This window comes from Hemicordylus capensis, chromosome 4 (assembly GCF_027244095.1).
Source record: "Hemicordylus capensis ecotype Gifberg chromosome 4, rHemCap1.1.pri, whole genome shotgun sequence".
Classification (NCBI taxonomy): domain Eukaryota; kingdom Metazoa; phylum Chordata; class Lepidosauria; order Squamata; family Cordylidae; genus Hemicordylus; species Hemicordylus capensis.
Window position 1 is genome coordinate 177,775,117 of NC_069660.1, and position 18,979 is coordinate 177,794,095.

An 18,979-nucleotide genomic window follows, 5' to 3' on the forward strand; every position below is an offset into this window, starting at 1 on the left:
TCAGAGGAGTGGGGGGAAAAGTTTCTGAACTCAGAACAAAATATGTATGTCATCCACAGGTGTTTCCATTTTGTATAACGTTGTGCCATCGAGTCAGTGTCGACTCCTGGAGACCACAGAGCCATGTGGTTTTCTTTGGTAGATTATAGGCAGGTTTTACCATTGCCTCCTCTCGCGCAGTATGAGATTATGCCTTTCAGCATCTTCCTATATCGCTGTTGCCCGATATAGGTGTTTTCCATAGTCTGGGAAACATACCAGCAGGGATTCGAGCTGGCAACCTCTTGCTCCCTAGGCAAGTTACTTCCCCACTGCGCCATTAGGTGACTGTCCATTTTGTATACAGGGTCCTAATATAATACTACTAATCTTTTTAGGATTGTTGTAAAGGGTAATTGAGATAATTATCCTTTACACCTGCCTGGCGCCATCAGATGGGGCAGTATAAAAATGTAATAAATAATGGTTTGGATCCAAAGAGCCCTTTGCATGAATAGAAGGCACTTCCATGTGCATGGGGAGGGGGGTATTCTGATATTGCCAGTCCCCACCCCCACCAGTGGTAGACCCCTCCATGCCACATCACACACCATTCTGGAGGATTTCTTGACTCCAGAGTGTGTCTGGGGGTAGTATAAGGGGCTGTAGCAGTAAGGGAGGGCTGGAAAGCCCCCTTGCCCAAGGAAAAATAACTCAGCCTCTATTTCTCTCAGTCCAAGCCAGTGTATATGACATGTTTGGGATGTCGCCTTGGGATTCTTTTAATGAAAGGTGGTATAAAAATCTAACAATAAATAAAATGTTTTGAAAACTGATGAATAAATTCTAAGGCTGTGATCTAGGCACATTCAAACACAGAGCACATTGTGAACATGGCCGTTGGCATCAGTGGTCCTTAGAGGACTGAAATTTGGATAGATCATGCCCAAAACAATAGTATACCTTGTATCATTGCTGTTGTTGTTACCTTTGTTCTAAACTCAATTGCCTACATCCTCGCTAAGGTAGGCACATGTAATTAAAAAAAAAAACATGTGTGCAGCACTAACATCTGTGTTTTTGAAGCACAGATGTTCACACAGAAGGGTGATTTTGGCAATCCCTCTTTCCCCCAGGAGCACTTTGTGTGACATGAAAATAGGTCCCTGAGGGTTATGTGACCTTCAGGGACCCAAGTCAAACTGAGTGCTTCTAGTGGGGGTGGGGGGATGGTGAAAATCTGCTCTTCCACCTGTGCAAGCATTCATGCTTCAGAAGCATGGACACTGCTGTTCCATATGTGCTTTTTTGGTTGTACATGCACACCATTGTTAAGGATGTAGGCCACTGAGTTCAGAATAAAGGGAATAATAATTAGTGAGGATGTCAATTGGTTTCCTGCAGAACTTGGTGGGTGTTATTTTCCATACGTTTCTATATGAGAAAAATAATTCTAAAAAGTGTACCGGTCGTTTCTTTGTTTTCAGATGATGCAAGCATGGGTTAAGAAGAGGCAATTCTCCCTTCTCTCACACACAGGGAACAATATATATTTATTATTTATTTTTCAAATTTGTAGACCTCCCCAAACTTTCATCTCTAGGTGGTTTACAACAACATGGGGAACAAGTCCATTACAATGTTTTTAATGGATTAGATTAACCAATGAAACACTGCAGCTCTAGTGTCAAGTGTAGATGCGTGTGGTCCTGAACAACAGAGATTCGACTGATATAGTTAACATTTTTTGCCTAGTTACCATTATTACTAAACTACATGACCAAATAATAACACTGGGGTTGTCCCCCCCACATTACATCAGTGTTATTTGGTCACTTATGAGAGGTGCTCAATCATGATAATAATGAGCATCTGTTTCTATGCTTTGAAGGGAAGCCTATATTCTACTGTAAGTGGAAGGAATTCCTTTCCAAAAAACAGGCTTGTATTATAGTTGGACTTTGGAACCTCTGAGGAAAGGAAAGTAGACCAGCTTTGTCTTAGCCAAATGCTGCCCCCACCCGCACTCAGCAATTGCTCTCTTTGGAAAATTGAACATGGACCCATTCGATGCATCAAGGGTCATGTCACCAGCCTGGCAATTTTTCCCTGTCACCCTCCCACTTCTGCCCTTATTACTTCTACACTCAGGGTCAGTGCAGAGGTCTGCAGTTTCACAGATCTAAGAGTCTTGCATTGCTTGTTCTGCAGAATTGCTGCAAAGCATAAGCCCTTTGGGTCCTGAGAAAAGAAGAAATTAATAGGGAGGGGGAAAGCAGCAGGGGAAAAGCACTTCCTGCTAGCTTGAAATGCTTCCAGAAAGAGGATTAATCAGACTTTGCTCAAATCCCATGTTCCAGCAGTCTTCAGATTCACCCTCACAATGAGACTCTGAAACATACTTGGGGTTTCTGGTGCTTGTCTGCTAGTTCAGTGAATTTAAGAGCATACTTGTAAGCTGTGTCTCATTCTGACTGGGAGGAAAATGTAAAGTTGGTTTCATGTCTCATCTTTATTAAAAGCAAAGCTATTTTTATAAACCCTCTGGCTATAATCCAGGGTAAGGATGTAGATATAATTCTATAAATTAAACATTTATACTGTTGAACTCTTATCATTTATTTGTTTAACCATTAATGTGGTCAACTCAAATTTAATAATAATAATAATAATAATAATACACATACACATACACACACCCCAGTTAGAGGGAGAAATATCGCAGCCTTCAACTGGAGGATTCCCTGATGGGGGCTTTACTGTGGGAGGGAGCAGTATAGGATGTTAGGATGAAAGTACTTAAGGCACATATAAGCATGTATATAGCATAAATAAGCATAAATCAGAGTCAGCCATTCACATAGCTGCTTTTTATTGCAGTTGATTATGGTTTGTTGGGGCTTTTCAAACCTTGGCTAGTTCATATGACAGGCTTCTCCCCATTCATCGCACCAATATCTGGCCAATACGGTGCAGAGGAGGCAAGGAGCCGCACCTCCTGCTTCCTGTTGTTACATTCACTTGTGCCCAGGTAGGCAAGGAGTGAATGTGTGCACATGCATGGTCACTTATGATTTTTAATTAATTTTAATTTTTAAAATGTTTTTTCTCCATTTGCTCTTCCACAAGTACATCTGCACTGAAGCACAGTACAATGTTCCATATTCATCTAGTGTCATAGGAACATAGGAAGCTGCCATATACTGAGTCAGACCATAGGTTCATCTAGCTCAGTATTGTCTACACAGACTGACAGAGGCTTCTCCAAGGTTGCAGGCAGGAATCTCTCTCAGCCCTATCTTGAAGATGCCAGGGAGGGAACTTCTGCTCTCCCCAGAGCTACCCTATCCCTTGAGGGGAATATCTTACAGTGCTCACACATTGTCTCCCATTCATATGCAACCAGGGTGGACCCTGCTTAGCTAAGGGGACAAGTCATGCTTTCCACCACAAGACCAGCACTGCTTCAACTTTGGGGTTCTCACTGGGAGTGGGTTGAAAGCCCAGGCACCAGATTCTGCACTTGCATACTTATCAGTTATCTCCCCACTTTATTTTAGGTTGTTGTTGTTGTTGTTGTTGTTATTGGTGCTCTTGTGCACCCTTGCTATTGGAAAAGGAAGAAAACAAATCAGAAATCATTTTACAGTAGCACAATTGTGCAAGAGCATCTTCACAAACAACAAAAAAGCCATCTATGTAAAAGAGAAGAAATTCAGAACTCAGTAATGGCTGGGCAGAGAGCTCTGGGGAAAGAGCTCTGGCACACAGGTAGTGGAAGATGGCAGGGCTCTGTATATTGAATTTCAAGTAAATCAGTCTATACTTGATTTTTAATGGTTTCTTTGTAAATTCAGTGATTCTCAAAAGTAAGATCGTGCACAAACTACAGTTCAAGCTTCAGTTCAGGGAGGGGAGCGGGCAACGGGAGCTTTAAGAAAGAGGAGAGCAGGTCCAAATACTGCCCAAGTACCCCCAGACAGCACCAGCATACACATGGTCCACACACGTGCCATTTGGGTGGTCAGTAACACCATGTTGACCACACAAATGGAGCCTGGACACCATGTTTATGCTGGCGCCGCATGGGGTACTTGGGCCAAGCGCCACCTGAGCAGGAAGCTACATGGGGTGGTGGAGAACAGGTAAAGACCCCCTCTCCTCCTGCTCCCCTCTCCATGCTGAACTGGTGCTCAAACCATGGTTTGTGCACACCCCTACTTGGAAGTTATTTTTTGCTGCGATTCTCTGTTAGTGCAATTTTGGCTTAATCCTTAAAAAAAAAAAAAATCAGTAGATGTACCAATTTACTTGGAAATCCAGTACACAGAGTCCTATCCTCCACTACCCTGTTACAGAGCATTCTGCCCAGCTCTGACTGCACTCGGAATTTTTCTCTTTCTTATCGAACGGCTTTGTTATTTTGGTTTGAGAGGGTGCTCTTGCACAACTGCACTATTTCAAAAGGATTTCTGACTTGTTTTATTTCTTTTGCAACAGCAGAGGTGCATGAGATCACTTTGCCATACCAGAGAGAGAGAAAACATTTATTGTGGATCTGATTGGTGGGGGGTGGGGTGGCTATACCTTTGGAAAGCGGCTGTGGCCGCCATTTTGTATTTCTGTCACCATTTCCTATTCCAATATTTTTTACCAATATTTGTACTGAAGTACAGAGCATAAGAGCTGCTGTGGATTTTGGATTTGCTTGTGCATTGTGCCGTGTGCCTGTCCTGTCTAGCACACCACTGGCAGTGGAGAGCACAGGGGAAAATTATATTGTGCTCTAGACTGGAAGTTAACTGCAGGGCACAGGAAACAAGCCTGTCCCGAGGCGCTGATACCCCCCCCACACACACACACACACCGCAAAGTCACTCTCAGGCAAATAGCCACACTTCTTGCTTTATCTGCTTTATCCGTGGGGTCTCTACACACAGCTCTGCAAAAGTATACCGCACAACCTTTTTCAACACTCTAGCAAAGTGCAAGTTTTAAAGGATGCTTATGTTACGTGTTAAGGGCCAATCGTCATGAAAAAGGCTGAATAATACCACTGGCTGTATGAACAGCACGGAACTGAAGGCACTGTAAATACCTCCCTAATATAAATTCACTCCCACCCTAAGTGTTGTGAAGCAGGAGTGAACTGCTATTTGGAAAACCTCTTGGGGGGGGGGGAATCCTACATTTCAGTTCATGTCTACATATTGTACTTAATAAAATAAATAAAAATATGTCAGATAAATAATGTCCACATTAATAGCACCTGCCTCTACTCTGCATGATAAAAAAATTATGGAGCACTAGCTTCCGTAAGTTTCGTTCCGCTGCTGTTGCTATGGAAATCATGTTATATTTTGGTGGTGTTAGTAACATCATGTAGGCTATCACAGTTTTTGGAAATTAACCACAAGAATCTGCAGGCAGTAAGGGGGAAAGTAGAGCAATGGATCAAGAAATGATACTCGGTTGCTTGTCTGTCTATCTATCTATCTATCTATCTATCTATCTATCTATCTATCTATCTATCTATCTATCAGATTTGTATACCACCCAAAACGCAAGTCTCTGGGCGATTTACAACAAAACAATTAAAACAACAAATAAAAAGGTTAAAACATTACAACAATTTAAAATTTAAAATGTTAAAACTATTAAAAACACAAAACAATATCTAATTAAAAGCCTGGGTAAGCAAGTACGTCTTGACTGCGTTTTTAAAAGTTGCAAGAGATGTGTGTTTGAAAGCTTTGGGGCAGCAATGGAGAAGGCCTGTCCTTGAGTAGCCACCCGACGAGCTGGTGGCAACTGCAGACGAACCTCTCCAGATTATCTCAATGGACAGTGTGGTTCATAGCGAAGAACGCGTTCTCTTAAATACCCAGGGTCCAAGCTTGAATGTTTATTGAAATTGCTAACTGGTCAAGCTCATCTTAACTGTTAGACATTTAGTGTTTAGCATCCCCAGCCCAGATCTTCTGGGCTCGTGGCCAACTATTGCAGACTGAGCCATGTGTATGAAAGAAAGAGAAGCTGGCTCTTTTGCTGGCAGTGGAGAAGCCCTACTTGTGTGCATGGGGATATCATGGAGAAAGGGCAACCTTTTAGTGCAACCCTGTACCATAAGCCCTATTCAGTCATTATATAGTACCTGTATTCAGATATCTGTACACATGCACATGTTTTTGTGTGTATGACTACCTACATTCATTGTAAAAGTGAACTTGCGTACAGATTCCTGTACCGGTTGTACAGATCTATAAAAGTGTGGAACACAATTCGTGAATAGGGCTATAGTACCCTACACATCTTAACATTCCACTGATTCCAACAGGATAGATAATTCCCGTGACATGAGTACTGTAGTATTCTAGTCCTTGTATTCTGCAGCTTCAAATGTGTCCTTCAACTACAGGAGGGAATAAATCTGAGATAGACAGAAAGACATATATCAACAAAAGAGCTTTAGGTACTGGTGTGCTTCATTCTTCCCATGCTGCTCCAGTGACACATGCTCATACATGGATGAGGGCATCCTTGCAATTAAATACATGCGCCATTTGCGCGCGCACCAATCATTTGTGATGCACCACCATCAGCCTGAGAAGAGAAAAAGAGAACCAACTTTCTTTTCCATTTTATAAAAGCTTCCTTGCCTAGTCATTCTGGACACAGATCCTACTTGCCTTGGGTGACTGGCTGTTTACAAGCCTGAATTAAGGATCCTCCACTCTACCTCACAGCCCATATTATTGTTCAGTGTGGGGAAAGCATACAGGGGCCACACTAATGCAGTATCATATTGGTCAGTAGTTAGAGACTTGGTCTCTAGGAATAGTAATGCACCTGGGGAAGATGGTCTCCCTGCTGAACTTCAGCCTTGACTGGTGGCTTTCTGTAATCTCTAAGCCTTTTTATTGCATCAGTTGCATGGGTTGTGATCCGCAGGGCTGGAATATAAGCAATCAGTCAATCTTTATTGACATGGTCACAGATCAGCAAAGGAATACAAGCATAATAATTCCTGTTTACAAGACTGGAAATCAAATCAACCCAGTGGTTATCACTTCATCTGTCTAATCAACATCATTGCAAACATTTATGCTAATTTTTTATTACACAGACTCAGTGATTGGGCAGTAATAAATAATGTTTTTGCTGAATGAGAAGCTGGGTTTAAGAAGGGATTCTTTACAATGGATCATTGCCTCACTGTAGAAAATCATTATTCAGTATTCTGAAGGAGGGGCATCTCTCTGCTGTCTTTAATGATTTTAAGGCAACCCTCAGTTCCATAAACAGAGAGAGATTGTGGGTTTAAATTCATTAACATAAACCTGGACTGTAGGTTGCTATATTTAGAGTTAGAACAGCTCCTGCTGATCAAGTAACAAAGGAGATCTCAAATACTAGTGAGGGTAAGGCCAGAGATGCATTGTTGACTCCCTTTCTTTTTCTTTTATAAATTTGGTCATCTCAGAACTGAGCGATGAGACATTTTTCCTCCAGCAGATGGCTCTAAAAAATTGCTGCTGTATGCAGACAATATAGTTTTGTTTCCATATGCTCAGGTGGATTTAAGGCATCTGTTGCTGGCCTTGGGGAATATCTGTAAAAATGATTAATCACCCATAAATTATGATAAAGCCAGCATTGTGGTGGTTGGTGGAAGAACTAAGAAAAACACCTGGAGAATTGATGGTCTGAAAATAGAAAATACTTACATCATATTGCTCCTTTGGAATCCAGTTTTCAGAAGCTGCTGGCTGCAGTGATAACCTTTACTCTTTTAGACTGAAGGCTTACCACCAATGAAAGTCTCAAATTATGGAGCCAACAATGAGACTTCTTGCCCTCAAAAAAATTAGGGGCTATATTGAACCCTCAGATGTTTTACATGACAAAAAGGATGAGGTTATCACAATTACTGGATTAAAATGTTATATATAAGGAATGGGAGCTTGCTGAAATGATGCCTCCAAGAGTCCTAAAGAACACTTCAGTCTTGTAGTACCATGTAACCCCAAATGAATGACTAATCCAGTCCCATGGATGTTCCTTTTCTTATTCTAATGGTATTCTTCCAATAGCTAAAGTTTTAATTAAAAGATTGAATATGAATTTGTGCAAACTGATGTATCAAACTCGCAGATCTGCTCTGTGGTATTGCATGTCTACATTGATTTAAGCATGTGTATTTATTGTATTTATTAATCAGTTCTGCATATTATTGCAAGAGAACCCTGAGATGTATCCAGTTTCAGGAAATGTCTAGGTTTTAACAACTCCTTTTAACTCAAGGCACCACAGCAATGCAAAGACCTCGTGGAGGCACTTATTGCTCTACTGCAATAAGTCTGCTTGTTTCAGTATCCAGTTCTGAATACTTAGGGCATCTCTTGTTCATAGAGGATTGCTGCTTAACTCAACAACAGATTGAACTCTTGTTCACCAATAGCAATAGAAATGCTCTCCAGAAAAGTTGCCTCCTTTGCTTTTGTAGCCACAAAAGGTCACCAAAAATCTTCTGTCTGTGCATATGGTGGACTAACCCCCCCAAAACAACAACAACAACAACAACATAGTCCTCTTAATCACTTCGGTCCAATATGATAATCTTGTTTACTATTTTAATTGTGTTTTGTTTTAATATTATGACCTAGTGTTTTGACAAATACATCTTTCTGATTCTGCAAATGAAACTCTGGATAAACATGTTACCATGCCTTGATTGCATTTTGCCTGAATAGGGTGAGTGAAAGTAGGGATGGGCAGAATGTTTTGACTGCAAAATGAGTTGCTTTTAGTGTTTTGAGCTCGAAACAGAACACCCTCTTTTAAAAGGGCCTGTTCCGAGCTTGGAGCAGAACCACCCCATTTCAGTTGAAACATTTCGATGTTTCGAGTGCCATTTTGGAGGGCTGTTTTCCCCCTTGCTGATTGGTTTTCTGGCACTGACGTCCAATTGGTTTGCGGTCTTGTTGGTTGGCTTGTTTTCATAGAAATTAAGTATTGTCATGGGCAACTGTGCCCTCATTGGCTAGGGGGAGGGAGGAGGGAACACTTTTGGAGGGAATTTCAAATTCAGAATGTATTTAAAGGAACCTGAGAGGCAGAGAGAGCCCTTATACTGTGTCTGTCTTGAAGAGGAGGATACATTGGGGCAGAAGGGGAGGAAGGAAAGTTTGATTTTGTGTTTTTATTTTCTCAGCACTGAGCATAATATGTTGTGCTATTTCTGCTATCTGGTTTTGCTGGATCTCAGATAGACAAAGGCAGAACCTTGGGTGCCTGCCTTCTTTGAATTGTGGTTTGTTTTGTTTGTGAAGTAGTGTTGTGGTGAAAAATTGATAGTCACGGCTCTGCCTGTCTTTCTCTCTCTCTCTCTGTGCTGTGTAATATTTATATGATAATCTCCACGTCTGGCCTTGAGACTAACTTGTGCTTCACTCACTGGTCTGCTCTGCAATCTGCATTGCATGGTGCCCTCCGTCAAAATGTGCCTGAAGTTGCTATAGTTGAACTTATGGCTGTGCTTGCTGCTAAGTAAGGGTGCTGCTGTGGTAGCTGTGGAGTCATAATTGTATGTGAGAGAACAACTTGTTCTCGTGATGTTACTGCAGAGCAGGGACTGTGGCTGGCAGTGAATTCTGGGTCAGAATTTCTTTTTTGGCCATTTTTGACTGTGTTTAAAATGTGTGTTCTGTGTTGCAAGGAACAAATTCCCTTTTACTGTGTGCTTCTGTGGTGTTTTTCAAGGCAGGGTTGCAAAATGCATTGCAATTGCAATGCAAAGCTTGTGTGCACTCTATGAGTGCAGCTTCTTCCAGCCATAGGGAACAATTGTTCCCCATGGTCGCTCCTAGGGAGGGGTAGCTCCCCATAGGTAACTCCTAGCTCCTAGAGACACCAAAGTGGGTTGGGTAGTAGGGCATGATGGGTACTACCTACCACCCAACCCACAAAAGAAATGGGCAAGTGGGCAATCCTATGGGGAAAGGTTAAAAATGTGTTAAAAATTGCCTGCTTGCCCATTTCTTTTGTGGGTTGGGTGGTAGGTAGTTTCCTATGGCTGAAACACTTGAAACATTTCAAATTGTTTCATTGAAACTGCCGGTTTGGCCACTGTTTTGATAAAACATTTTGGCCATTTTGTGTTTTGTTTCAAGCTCAAAACAATGCAAAAAGCATTCCATGCACATCCCTAGGTGAAAATTACTGCTGTTTGAAGAACTATTCACAAAGCTAGAATAAGATTCCCTGTCACAAACTGAAATGAAATATAAAATATACTTGCTCACTTACTTTGATCAAAGGGATCAAATATACTTGATCCCTTTTTAGCCATGCCTCCATCTTTTTTTCTATCCCTTCAACAAAGTTCAGATTGTAAGCTCCTTAGGACAGAGACCTGTCTTTTTTGCTACATCACTCACAGGTGTCATGCATATTGATGGCAGTATATAAACAACGTTCATGTTTAGTCCCTTTAAAAATATTCATACACGTTAAGTGCAAATGGGACACCCACTGATAATTGTGTTTAGGACTTCAGTTATTGATACATTTTTATAAGACCCCATTAATGTATGATCTGGCTCACTTTGACTGGAGATGTACGTGGTTAACGAATAACTTCTGTTATTGAATAATGCAAAAAATTGCAGTCATATGATGTACTTTCTGTTTTCTTTTCCGTTCTTTCTCAAAGGTATTGCAATGAACATTTGATGTGTTCCCCACACACATTCTGGACTGGCTGGGGTGCATGGGAACGTTGCACAGCCCAATGTGGGGGAGGGATTCAGGCCCGCCACAGAGCCTGTGAGAATGGCCCTGACTGTCCTGGCTGCAATGTGGTGAGTAATCCCTGTGTTGCATATTAAAGCAGCATTAAACTTGCTAGGTGGGTGTTCTATTTGTAAGACCTTACCATGTGTCAAGACAGGAGATGGCTTGGAGAGACACTGAGCTAGGTTAAAGATGGCGACACAAACTGGTGGCTGCAAAATGTGTAGGGGTGATCAAGGTCCCCACAATCTGCTGCAGAATAATCTTGAGTAATGAATTAATCTTCTGGATTCCCAGATTTCTGAGAAGTTCATCTGGATTGGGTCTAGACTTGGGTCCCTTGGTGATACTATATTATACTGCATGAAATTTGTGAGCCTGCTTTTGTATTTATTACATCTTTATTGATTAATTGCTCTATATGATGATGTTTTGTGGCGGCGGAGCCTCTAACATGATTTGGTTGAGCTTATGTGACAGCACAGATCGTTCATGAACATTCCAAGCACCTGGAGAACAGAGTTGTCAGGTGGTTTGTAATCAAATTGCTTTGAGAGAAGGGAGATTAAAACCTCACACGGTCCCAATAGAAAGAGGAGCTGCACAGATCTCATGTACCGACGGACTGAAAAAGCTGACTGAGAGAAGGCCCCAGAAGGTAGGGGACCTAAGGGATAGAGAGGCCAAAGGCAAGCTGCCTGAAGGAAAGTGATAGAGTAAGCAGCAGTTGTGTAGTCACAAATTCAGAAGTGCAGGCACTCACCATGCCATCCCACATAGCCATACCTACCCCAACAGCCACACCCCATAGCCACACCCCCAAGGCAAAAATACACCAAGCAAATGGCTGCTTTATATTATTTGTATTGCAGTCTAGTTTTTTTTTGTGTGCAAACATGCAAGCTGTGAAAAAGCTCTTTAAAAAAGAAACTTGTCCAAATGGACTATGTTTGAGCGCCACCAGAGCCCCTGGTGGCGCAGTGGTAAAACTGCCGCCCTGTAACCAGAAGGTTACAAGTTCGATCCTGACCAGGGGCTCAAGGTTGACTCAGCCTTCCATCCTTCCGAGGTCGGTAAAATGAGTACCCAGAATGTTGGGGGGCAATATGCTAAATCATTGTAAACCGCTTAGAGAGCTCCGGCTATAGAGCGGTATATAAATGTAAGTGCTATTGCTATTGCTATGTTAGTACCACCAGTTGTTAATATTCTGTGGCCACAGTGGCCAATAATCAGGAATAATGGGAGTTGCAATCCAGCATCAGCAGGAGGGCCAAAGTTGTTCAGCCCTGGTCTGCACTGACTGGCAGCCGCTCTCCAAGGTTTCAGGCAAGAGTTTTCCCCAGCTCGACCTGGAGGTGCTTCCAGGGATTGAATCTGGGAACTTCTGCATGCAAAGCAGAGACTCGACCACTGAGCAATGACCTCAGCCCCTAAGGCACAATTTGTTGTGGCTGAGGAAGATGGGAGTTGTAGTTTAATAACAGCTGGCGGGCCAAGTTTGCCCACCCGTTTCCTAAGGGAAATACCACCTTACAGTGCTCACATGTAGTCTCCCATCCAAGTGAAAACCAAGGCAGCTGCTGCTTAGCAAAAGAGACAAGCCAAGCTTGTTATAAGACCAGTTCTTGGGTTTTCAGAATAAGGTTAAGGGAAGGGGATACTGCCCTGCTATCTGCCCTGGAAGAGGCCTTCAGAGATAAGACCAACCACAGGACTTGCAAGATATTTCTTTCTACTTATGCCTCAGGTGTGCTGAGTCAACCATCCATTGCCCCAACTGGCCCAGTGTTTTGCAATGACACCCCCCCGCAAAGTCTCACCAATCTGCTCTGGAAGCCTATTAGCTGAAAAATAGGGTATAAATGTTGTCGCAAATAACCTTTTAAAAAACCAGAGATTAATCTTTAGACTTCCTATGTGCAGCTCATGTGCTCTGCTATTAAGCGACAGTCTCTGCTTTGTTACCAAAGCAGTTTTCAGAAGCCACGAGAACTAGGAACGGAAGTCTTTTAAACAATATGTGCTGAAATTTCTCAGGATACCAAATAGCCAAGTCTGTGCAGTCTCAGACATACAATACAATAGAACGCACACAGAGCCCTGTAGTGACTGCTGAGTGTATCCTATGCTCTTAATTTTGAAGTTACTCTGTTCGCAAGGATGTTAACCAGCAGATGCTCCTCCACTGAGCTAGTCTATGGCCTGATCCCCATCCCCTAAGGGGAATATCCTCACACATGTAATCTCCCATTCAGATGCAAGCCAAGGTAGAATATGCTTCAGCATACAGACAATTCCGGCTCAATACCACAAACAACACCAGCTCTGCTTCAGAGAAAATTGCTCCTTGTCTTCATAGAAAAGTAGTAGGTGGTTTTGTTTTGTTTTTGGCTGATAAAATTCCAGACTGGCTGGGCAGAATGTCCTCAAAATTCATATGTATGGTGTAGCACATAATGGCAGCACGAAATTCCAAGTCAATTGGTCCACCCATCTATCAATATCAAATTGATTTTTTTAAGCTTTCTTGCCTGTCAGCCGCTTCAGTGTTGATTGCAAGGAATATAGCAAGGAGGACACCCACACAGTCCCAGTCCAGCTTTGGGGCCTTAATAGGGTTGCCAACATTGCGTTGGCTGTATTCAGGGTGAGGCACGGCCACCTAGGGGCAGGGCTTGTGGTGGGTTTGGGGTTTTTAAAAACACTTTTAAAGCAGGGGCAGGGCTTGCTGGGGTAGCACGCTGGTGCCAGGTGCACTGCTGTGGCCACAGCGCTTACATTCACTGCAGAGCTCTGACTCAACTCACCACCAAGGCGCAAGGCCCACCAGAAACTCAGGCTGCCTTGCCTACTGTCATCTTTCCCAGCATTTCTTCCACTCCCGGTCTCAGAACGCTGCCAGGTCGCCCCCCACCCTGTCCGTGCCAGCAGCCCACACTTTTTAATTTTTGCACTGCTATGGGAGTGTGGGCCAGTGTGGGTAGGTGCAGGGAGTGGTGTAGGGGGGTGACCCAGAAGCACCCCGGGACTGGGAGAAGTACTGGGTTGGCAACCCTGCCCCCATCCCAGGTTAACTACACCAGTGATAAGCAGTGGAGTGAGAGCTTGAGCAAAAGGCAGATGGAAGAGACAAGAAGCCTGAGGAAAAGTCTTGGGGGCTGTTGGCTAGAGTGCCAAGGGGACATAGGGTTGTTGGGTCTAGATTCAGAGAGTGTCACTAAAGCATTGTGACCTGGCAGTAAGGATCAAGAGACAGTGGGATAGGGTGGGCTATTGGAATTTGTGTATTGATTTGAGTTAATGAGCTTGCAGGCTCCTAAAGGTAAAGTGTACCGTCAAGTTGATTTTGACTCCTGACGCCCACAGAGCTCTGTGGTTTTCTTTGGTATAACACAGGAGGGGTTTACCATTGCCACCATTCTGCGCAGTATGAGATGATGCCTTTCAGCATCTTCCTATATCGCGCCACTTAAGGTAACTGCTAGAATACATTTAAAAGGGAGAAGATATTTCATTCAATTTTCCCCCTGATGTCCTCTGAAATACTATACATGGTGCATGTCCTTCCTTCAGTTAGCTCAGAATGGCATACATGATTCTGCTTCCCCCTTTTGTTCTCACAGCAATACTGTGAGAACAAAGGCGGTAAATTTAAGAGGTAAGTTTGGCTGAGAAATGAGCCATATTCACATGTTATGTTCAGCACTTGTATGATCTGTGTACTGGGATAAATGTGTAACATTCACATGTTGAACTCAGGTGCTGCTTCCTGTACAGAGGTACAAATCGGTACAATGACTCATATGTTATATTGAATGCAGGTGCAGCACTATACTTCTGGCCTGTACACTACATTTTAGAGTTCAGTACCTTTTAAATTGAACATAGGTACAGCCATTCACACACACAAGAAATTCAACGTGTCTGAATAGGGCTTTGGTGACCGATCCAAAGTCGCTCTGCTTGCTTTATGTCTGAGTGAGGAATTGAATCTGGATCTCAGTGGATTAAGTTCAACCCTCTATCCATTACACCAAACTAGTTTTAAAAAGGCACTGGGAGTTGCATTTGTAGGCAGACTGATGCTCTTTCTTCTAAGTGCAAAGGGCTATTCTGGTCTCTCTTGGAGAATCTTTAAATCTGAATGAGAAACAAAGGTCAGAGAAAGAGGTGATGTCATAAGCATGCACAAGAGAAGACCTGCTTTGACCTGCAGTAGTTTTATATTGAAGGGTGTGATTTGACACTTAACCACAAGAAGTCGATGGCAATACACAATGTATCTGGGGGAAACAACTTCTCGTTTTAGCTGCTGTAATTATGAGCTGCTGTTGTAGTCTCTGCATGCTCACCATATAGTTAGAATTAAACGCTTGCGAGGGTGTGTTGTGCAGCACTGACCTAAAACGAGAAGACTTCATGACCACTGGTAAAATGCCAGTGCTGCCGTTCATGCTAGCTCAAACAGCACTTTACAGTAGCTTGCTTCTGACATTTTCAGGCAAGATGACATTTTTGTCTAGGTCACAGGGCTTGCTTGCTAGTGAGGCGGCCACCTCCTGCCAAACCACCATTGCCACTGCCTTCAGTGTTCTCCTACTCCTCCTCCCCCCTCTTGCTCATTCTGCCTGGCATTTTAAAAAAGCAGAGGGTGGCACAGAATGGCAAGCCATGTCTTTGAGATCCTTCCTGCCACCTGGTTCCCTCTTGGAAAGGGAGGGCAGAGTGAGTGGTAGAAGAAGCAGGAGTGGTGGTAGCAGTGGCTGTTTGTGCCTCCACGTAAGGGGAGATTGGGCATGGAGGACAGGGGCATAACTATAATAGGCAAGGGGAGACAGTTGTCTGGGGGCCCACTGCCTTGCCCCCCCGAGGCAAGTCACATGACTGACTTCCCCAGCCATGCACCTGCCTGGGCTTCCTTCAGTTGTATTCATCCTCCCAAACTGATGTGGGTGTTCAGTCCTGGAGCTACCAGAACAGCATGTCTTTCTCTAGTACCATTAAATGACTTGCATCATCCACAATTTACAAAATCTTTATATTTATTTATATATATATACACACACACACACACACACACACACACACATATATACACACACACATATACATACACACACACACACACCCCTACAAAATGCTTTTTGTTACCACTATTCAGCCTCATTTAAGATTTCTTTACTTCATGAGCTGAGCTTCAGTGGGGGTGGGCATTTTAAAATCTTGTCTCTGGGCCCACTCCAACCTTGCTACACCCCTGATGGGGGAATAGGCTTATGCCGCACTCTGAATACTGTAAGAGTGGGAGGAAGATTGACACGTGACACGGACCACAGGGATGGGGGGTGGAGATGGAGGATGGGGTGGTAGCAGACCACACCACTTCAGGAGAACTTGGGACAGGCCTGTTAGACTGGGGATAGCCAACTGAGGAATAGACCTTCCCCTCAGCCTGTGGAATAGACCTTCCCTCCAGCTAATGTCATGGGGCAAGGTACCACACCTGGGCAAAGTTGCTCAAAGACTGGATCTTGGCGAGGCTAGCCACTTCCAACCTGTGTGGGGGCAGGTGATGCAGGGAAGAAGCTGGACACATTTGGGACTGGGACTGGGACAGCTGCCAATTAGCCATCCCCAGGCTTGATCATCAGACACAATGTAAGTTGCACTTTTCTAGGAGAAGGGTGATAGAATTGATGGTTGTATCCTTCGGCTTGCTGCTCTTATTCCCTAAGAATAAACAGTGGATTGATAGCTCATATAAGGCAGCCACACTAGAAACTGCTGCTTCAGAAACTTGTAGCAAAAGTCTGGTTGCTCAGGTGAACCTAGGATTTGCACCATAATAAATATTATCTCTAGATTAGGATTTGTTTACATGGACATTGTAGGTATATTTATATCCAAATTAAGCTTATTCTTAAAGATTTCAGAGTGATTACTTTTAACAGTTTGTGAAATTAGGATTCAGAATCTTTTGGCCTAAGGAAGACTGGCATCGATCCATTATTTCAGGTTGTGAATGGGTGATGTTATACTCCCAAAGTGTAAACAACCAATGCATTTCTTTCAGGAGTATCAAGCTTGCAACACCAGCCCCTGTCCAGAGCTGAAAAAGACAACTCCTTGGACTCCATGGACTCCAGTCAACATCTCTGACAATGGTGGGCACTATGAGCAACGATTTCGATACACTTGCAAGGCACGGCTGCCTGATGCAAATTTATTAGATGTGGGAAGGCAAAGGATTGAAATGCGTTACTGTTCTAGTGATGGTACCACTGGATGCTCAACAGATGGTAAGTAGGCATACACATCAAAACCTTAAGCTTATTTGCATTGGCATGGTGGGAGGTGTTAAAAGGCTTTGGTCTTGCTAGTACTGATTACTAGCAAAGTGCTTATGATGGCAGTGTTAATGGTACTGCTCCCAGGGAATGGGCAAAATACCCCTAACCCCTGGCTATGTTTTAGGCTTGTGTGGGGAATTAATGAAATTAAATGGAGCAGCCCACCTTCAGAATAAATTAGTGCAAAGCTTCGGTCATGGAAAGAGCGGAACAGAGAGGTTAAAGTTCAAAAATAAAGTAAGATTTATTTGAGAGTTTTAGGGGTATAGGAAGAGAAAGTACTGGTTAATGAGCAACAATATTTAACTAACACAAACTAGCAAGACTACCAAGTTAAAAGGTCTATGTTACAGCTCACAAGGAAGCAATTTGGCTTGAGTTTCCGAATTAGGTTCACTCAAGGCTGGTTAGAGAGAAACGGACAGTTTTGGATTTTAGGAAGAGTGAGAGAAAAGGAAGTGAGAGGTTTGAGAGCAGGGGTTAGTTACTACCTCAATCCATCTGGTGGGGTCTTTTGACCCTAGTGGTTTGTTAGTTGCCGAGGGACTTCTTTCTTCCAAGGTAGGTAGGAAGGCAAAATTCGGAAGCAGGAAACCAGGAACCAGGCAGGGATCCGGGAACCAGTAAAAATCCGAAAAGTACCAGTATCTCACAGCCGGGAGTGCTACACAGTGCAAGGAAAAACCCCAGTCTGGAGGTGACAACAGGACAGGAGCAAGAGTCAAGGCAGGGCAAGATGGAAATGCCAATGCCAAGATGAAGTGAAAAGTAGCTGTTGCATCCGAGGAAGACACTAGGGGTGTGCACGGAACCGGCTGGTCCAGTTCGGTTTGAGTCTGAACCAGACACGGACTGGGCCAGTTCAGTCCGACCTCCCTTCCTCCAAAACCAGCCTGTTCGGCCATCCCCCCAGTACAGCATCCATTTTGGAGGCTGCCACACCTGCGCAATGGGCCTCTGTGTGGCCTGGCATGACCCAAATGGGCCGAAGAATGCATGAACCACTCTGATTTTGGAAGGAAGGGAGGCTGGTGAGGGGAGGGGGAACCTCCGTGGACCCCCCTGCTTCCTTGGATCCCTCCCCAGGAGTAAGGTTTTTAAAATAAAAAAAATTAATTAAAAAAAACAACACCACTGGCGAACTCCCCAAACGGGCCAGGGGGAGGTTCCCGTCTGGACCGTACAGAGGGTGGTTATGTTTGACCCCAAACTGTTGAACTGAACCCATTCGATGTTGAACCTGTTCAATGTCGAACCTGTTTGCACATCCCTAAAAGAAACTGGTGAATCTGGGGTAGAGACACAACGATTGTGTCTTGATTATTTATTGCAAAAATCTTGCCCCCGGGCATTATGCTGCTTGCATCTTGAAAAGGTAGACAAAAGGAACAAAGGACAGGATGAAGCGTTGTCCTATTCAAATGTGAGGCATGGATCTCCTTTCAGTAGAAAGGTTGAATAGGTCTAGGAGACCCATGTAGGGAGAAACGCATTGGACCCATCAAGGTTTATCTCATGCCTTTTTTTGAATACCTGGGAGTGACTAAAATGTAAACAAGCTAGCTTCCTGTGCCTTGAGCCAACCATTATCATACTCATTAGCAGAGGAGATTACTTACCTTATCGCACCTTCCTGATAAGGTGATATCGTGACCTTATCAGCTGTGCCAACATAGGAAGAATACTTGGCTGATTCTTGAAAAGAATAGTGCTGATTAATTCACGTCTACTCTGGCATTCCCCACTGGAAATCAGTCAAGGGGGCGAGCACAAGGAGATTCTCCTGCAGTCCCAAAATTAAACTTGACCTGAGAGCTATCATCCCAGGCTATATGCCAAGTGACATGCCCTAT

General features: G+C 43.5%; 1 protein-coding gene across 4 annotated transcripts in view; it reads left to right on the forward strand.

Moving 5' to 3' along the window:
- Positions 1–18,979, forward strand: part of SEMA5A (semaphorin 5A) — a 249,848-nt gene that overhangs the window by 210,886 nt on the left and 19,983 nt on the right. For all 4 annotated transcript variants that reach the window (XM_053247465.1, XM_053247467.1, XM_053247466.1 and 1 more), the window contains 2 exons: positions 10,694–10,841; positions 16,850–17,075. In XM_053247465.1, the coding sequence (XP_053103440.1) occupies positions 10,694–10,841; positions 16,850–17,075 (374 nt within the window). The remainder of the gene's footprint in view (positions 1–10,693; positions 10,842–16,849; positions 17,076–18,979) is intronic.